The sequence below is a fragment of the Triticum dicoccoides genome, chromosome 3A (genome assembly GCF_002162155.2).
Source record: "Triticum dicoccoides isolate Atlit2015 ecotype Zavitan chromosome 3A, WEW_v2.0, whole genome shotgun sequence".
Lineage (NCBI taxonomy): Eukaryota > Viridiplantae > Streptophyta > Magnoliopsida > Poales > Poaceae > Triticum > Triticum dicoccoides.
This window is the reverse complement of record NC_041384.1, coordinates 724442127-724447617: the sequence shown is the minus strand read 5'-3', so window position 1 is coordinate 724447617 and position 5491 is coordinate 724442127. Positions and strand designations below refer to the sequence as shown.

Below are 5491 nucleotides of genomic sequence, written 5' to 3'. Positions count from 1 at the left end.
CCATGTCGCCCCCCCGGGTATGTCTCCCTCTCTCCCTCCGACCGTCCTCCATCCCTCCCTCCCTCCCTCCTTTCTACCGCCACCAGCCGAGGTAGCTAATATCGACATTTGGGTTCTTGTTGATAAGCTTCCACTTCTACCTCTATGTGAGTTTCTCAAACATATTTATTAAGTAATTTATATTGTTTATTTCAAAATAGCTGAGATCTTATTTTCATTCTTCAAAAAATGTACGAAAGATGGTAGAAAAAATCTACTACACTGATGGCACTGAATTAACTTATGAGGAGAAAGATCATCTTATCTCATTTATTAGTGATGTTGAGAATTACAATATTAATTATTAAACTCCTGCACATTATGGTCAATACGTGCCACTAGTGCACGTGTTGAACTACGACAACATCCATGGAGATGGTGGCATGGTAAGATTTTTCACTATTACGACATCCGCACATCTGTTGCATATATTCTTCTAAAGCTAAACTACATTGCTAACTACGATGTTATTATTATGTTTTTTCAACAGAAGACCCCAAAGGATTGTGTGCCTGATCTGATGTTTTCAAAAGGTCGCCTTGATGTTATTAGCTTACGGCCAAGTCTGCCTAGGCTTCACCGTTGTTCATACCAGATTTCTAAAACCGATGAATACATGGCAATCAAAGAATGGAAAAAATGTATGGGCAATTATAGGGATCTACTTGAAAGCAACATTGTGTGAAGCGCAAGAATTGTAGACAGGATAATCTCCATTCTCCATAATGGAGCGTCAGGGCCTATCTTGTTTTATGCTATTTTACATTAGAGAGGGTAGTAGGTCCTAAGAACAATTAAGTAGGGTTGGTTAGATGACTATGATGATGATGAGTATCACTTGTTATTATGTTAACGAGTAGAAGTTGTTTGATGACTATGATGATGATGAGTATGACTTGTTATTATGATAACGATGATGAGTTATTATTAACGATGACGATGCTTAGTTGTTATATCACTATGAGCATGATCAGTTATTATATATATCGGTGGGTGAAATAAACATGGTTAGATTCAAGTGGAGGCAACATGGTGCATATCCAAAGTACTACTAAGCCAAACTTGATCAATCCATGTCTTTTTCACCTACTAAAATAATAACTCATCATGATCATAAAATCATATCTTGAGACTACTATAAACCAGTACAAATACAGCGACAATATGCAGTAGAAAAGAAATAGCAAATTTTACCAATAGCGATGCGATGCTATAAACTACTATGAACCCATTTCAACCATGGATGCTGCGTTGCGATGCAGCATCCTAGCGGCGGCGGTGGAAATCGATTCAATGGAGAAAAAGGAAGGCCAGGCTGCAGGGAGGGGAAGGGGAGATGGCGGGGTTCCAGCGGTCGTGCCACATCTTGTACGGGAGTGTGCGAAGAAAAGGGGGAAAAGGGATCAGCTCGATCTAGAAGAAGGGCCGAGGCGGAAGAGATAAGGATGACAGACGTCGCAGGACCACCAGACGACGTGCGAACCGACTGATTTTTCAAGAAATCAGTCGGTTGAATCTAAACATTTTCCTATTTCAAGACATGCTAAAAAAGTTATTTCAACACATATGGCGATAGCAACAACGTTACAGAGATGCATGCAACATGAATATTGGAAATAGAGCATGGATTTCTTGGAGGTATCGCCGTTCCATTCACTGGCTCACTGCCCTTGTCAATCACGGCAATCGTAGTATTTGTTGCATCCCCGGCCCGTGTACGGATAACCGGCCGGCGCCGGGCAGTTACGGACACAGCGTGGCTTGTTGGCGTCCAGGGCTCCGTTGGAGATGTCGCCGGCGCCGTAGACGCGGCTGCGCACGTCCAGGTCCATCGTCGTCACCACCGCGAGCTCCGGCGCCACTACATCCTCCAGCCTCATCGACGACGACGACGACTTTGGCATCACCGCCTGGTCGACGTTGTAGACCGCCGCCGCCTTGGTGTCTGGGCAAGCGAGCACAAGGGCAAGGATCACAAGAGAGACGCACACATTTCTGTCCATGGTAGCTAGCTACCTAATCGATCTGTTTGTGATGGCAACCATGGGGGAGAGCGCACCGATTTGTATATGCATCGACGTAAATTTGGTGTGAGGCAGTTCTCATGGCCCAATCTAGCCGCTAGCTGCTAGGACCACCAGCTCCATAGTTCTTTACGTTGCTTCCCGTCACAATAACTGGTTGCTTCCATGGAAGGTTTTGGTTTTGGTGGTGTCTTGTTTGTTGTGTCTGAGAACCCGATCGATGGAACACCTTTAGTTACAGTCAAGCTCTGCCTAGGTTCTCTCACCTGCACTGCACTGCATCTACATGCAACCCGCAGACGTGCGAGGTACGTGCCGGTCAGTAGATGGCCAGAGTGGTCCATGAACTATACTAGAATTTTGCCTTTAATACATGTACTTCAGCCCAAATAAAACCCAGCGCTATCAAGCGCGTCTACTTTTTTTTTTTGAGCATTATCAAGCGCGTCTACTTGACATTGGAGATATCTGTCCTCGACACCTTCCCCCGTTTTCCCGTGTGTTAGTTTTTTCGTCTTCACGACCCCCTGTTTCCTGTATATTATTCTGGTTATCTCAACTGATGCTGCACAAAACAAAAATGTGGAGTAACATAGGATAATCTATACTAAATCAATACTTTTATTTCCGTTCCTACTCAATCCCTCTCTCGATTCGCTTGCTGTTTTTTCACCCATGCCTATCCTGAATTCGTACAATCTTGCAGTAATGTGGAGACTAACCCTTTTTTTTCCTAATCCATTAGTGTACACCATTTCATATATAGTACTAAATCTTTTTACATGCGTTGCCAAGGATAGGCCATTGACATAGGTTGTGAGATTGGACTAGGGAGGTGGAGATTTGGGTAAAGTATATATGAGACATGATTGATGTTGAACAATAAAAATATGCATGTCACATTGCAATGCACGGGTAGTTAGCTAGTAAGAGATAAGTGGCGGCGGAGCTCTGCTTAGGTTATGATATAGATCTTTCACCTGCACTACACACTGAATCTCCATGCAACATGAAGACATGGGAGGTACTCCTTTTTTAAAAATCTAAACACATTTGCTTTATTAATCAATAATGTTCATCGGGATACAATGTAAATCTGGTGGCTTTAAAACTCAAATATGACGCCCAACATCCAGATTAAAAGCATCTTTAGCGAGCCTCGGAATTGGAATATCTGCCCTCGAAGATGAGGGTGAGTGCAGGCCAGTAGGTGGCCACGGTGGTCCATGGACCACACTAGGATTTTGCCTTCAGCCTAAATATAACCCAGCGATTGCTCAACGCATGTACCTGACATTGGGCCTTGGCCGCGGAAATACTTTGGTACCAATCATTTCCGCTTCCTGAGTGAGCGCCTGCCTCATTCTGTTGTGGGGGCTCCTACTCGGCGCGTTAAACACCATGAAAGCTTTCTGGCGCCCATGTGCCATCACTCGTGGGCCAACCCATGTACGTGGCGACCGCTCGATTCTCATTCCTGGTTCACCGACCGCATTTACTGTTGACTGACGAAAAGAAACAAAAATTTGTAAAAAAAGACAAATAATAGTGAATTCAAAAATGTTCATGGATTTTGAAAGAAGGTTCATGAATTTGAAAAACAAATCATCAAATTTGGGAAAAAGTTCATCGATTTGAAAAAAAAATGCATGGATTTTGAAAAAGAGTTCATCGAACTTGAAAAAAGTTCATCAACTTTAAGAAAAACTGTTGAATGATTTGAAGATTTTTCTAACGAATTTTAAGAAAAGTTCATCGAAGAAGAAAAAGAAAAAAGGGAAAAGGGAAAAGTAAAATAAAGAAGAAGAAAAGGAAAAAGATTCAAGTAACCACTTCAGGTTTGGTGGTGTTGTGGTTACTACAGCTTGCGATGTTTTACGAGGTCATAGGTCTGATTCACTCCAAGAGTATTTTTTGTATATTAAAAAATGAAAAAAATTGATGGGTCGGCCCAGCATGAGAGGGTGTGTGCGCCAGTTTGCAAAATACACAATAATGGGTGCCTGAAGTGCTGCCTTATGTTGTTCCCGAGCCAGCCGGGACTGAAGAGATAGGTGGCAACTGCGCGGCGGATGTTGTCAAAACTTTAGGACCACGATATTTGGCACACATGTGCCATATAAGCAAAACTATCACACACACCTTTTTCCTTATCTCTATCTACATGCATGCATGGATTACCATGATTTCTCCCCCTTCCCGGCATCCACTTCTTCTAATTATATTCATGCACTAGAGGACAAAAGAGTTGATGTCATCCTAGATTCTCCTTTTCCCAAAGATTTAAAATTTTTTGTAGCTCAAGCCGTCGGTCCGATGCAAAAACCGTTTTCACATAAAAGATTCGTCGCGACGAGATCTTCGAAACTAGATCCCATATTGGTATGTTTCGACGACTTTTTCTAGGGGTCAAAAGTTACCACGTCTGGGCTACATAAGTTATCACGTCTGTGATATGCAAGTTATCGTGGCATTTTCACATAAGTTACCAGGGGCATAAAAATGGTTCTCCCACCATTTCCACATGCACATGCATGTCTACACAAGAGTACACAAAAGTTGATATCATTCTAGATTGTCCTTATTCTGAAAATTCAAAATGTTTTGTAGCTCAAACCATCGGTACAACACAAAAAATCGTTTTCACATAAAAGAATCATGGCGACGAGATTTTCAAAAGTAGATTTCATATTGGTATGTTTCAGCGACTTCTTTTTGGGGTTCAAAAGTTACGACACCTATGATATGCAAGTTATCATGGTATTTTTCACATAAGTTATTGGGATATGTTTTTCATCAACTTTTTCCCAACTTGGTCAAACTTATCACGGTGTTTGTACATAAGTTATCGGGTACGTGACGCGTATATTATCGTGCTATTTTCACATAAGTTAGCAGAGTTACGTTTTTCAATAACTTTTTTCCCTCTTGATCAAAGTTAACATGGTGTTTGTACGTAAGTTATCGGGTATGCGGTTCATATATTACCGTGTTATTTTTATATAAGTTAGTGGGAGGGGGGGTATGTTTTTCAACAACTTTTTTCCGACTTTGTCAAACTTACCAAGGTGTTTGTGCATAAGCTATCAGGTATGTGGAGTTATTGGGGGTATGTTTTCAGCAACTTTGACCCCCTCCTCAGTCAAAGTTAGCACGGTCTTTGCGTGTAAATTATCGGGTATGTGTTCCTATATTACCGTGTTATTTTCGCATAAGTTACTGTGGTTATATTTTTCAACAAAAAAAATCCGACTTTGTCAAAGTTACCACAGTGAATTTACGTAAGTTATCAGGTATATGGTTCATATATTACAATGCAATTTTCACATAAGTTAGCGAGGGGGTATGTTTTCAAAAACTTTTCCCCCTCCTTGGTGAAAGATACCGCGGTGATTGTATATTACCATGATATTTTCACACAAGTTACC

General features: G+C 41.6%; 1 protein-coding gene across 1 annotated transcript; it reads right to left on the bottom strand.

The window, feature by feature from the left end:
• Nucleotides 1-1580: 1580 nt before the first annotated feature.
• Nucleotides 1581-2056, bottom strand: LOC119273491. The gene has a single exon (XM_037554636.1). The coding sequence runs from the start codon at nt 2040-2042 to the stop codon at nt 1713-1715; it is 330 nt and encodes a 109-aa protein (XP_037410533.1). The 5' UTR covers nt 2043-2056; the 3' UTR covers nt 1581-1712.
• Nucleotides 2057-5491: the final 3435 nt, after the last annotated feature.

What these genes read in the sequence shown, in the direction of transcription:
- LOC119273491 (XM_037554636.1), bottom strand. Translation starts at nt 2,042, where the DNA reads ATGGACAGAAATGTGTGCGTCTCTCTTGTGATCCTTGCCCTTGTGCTC.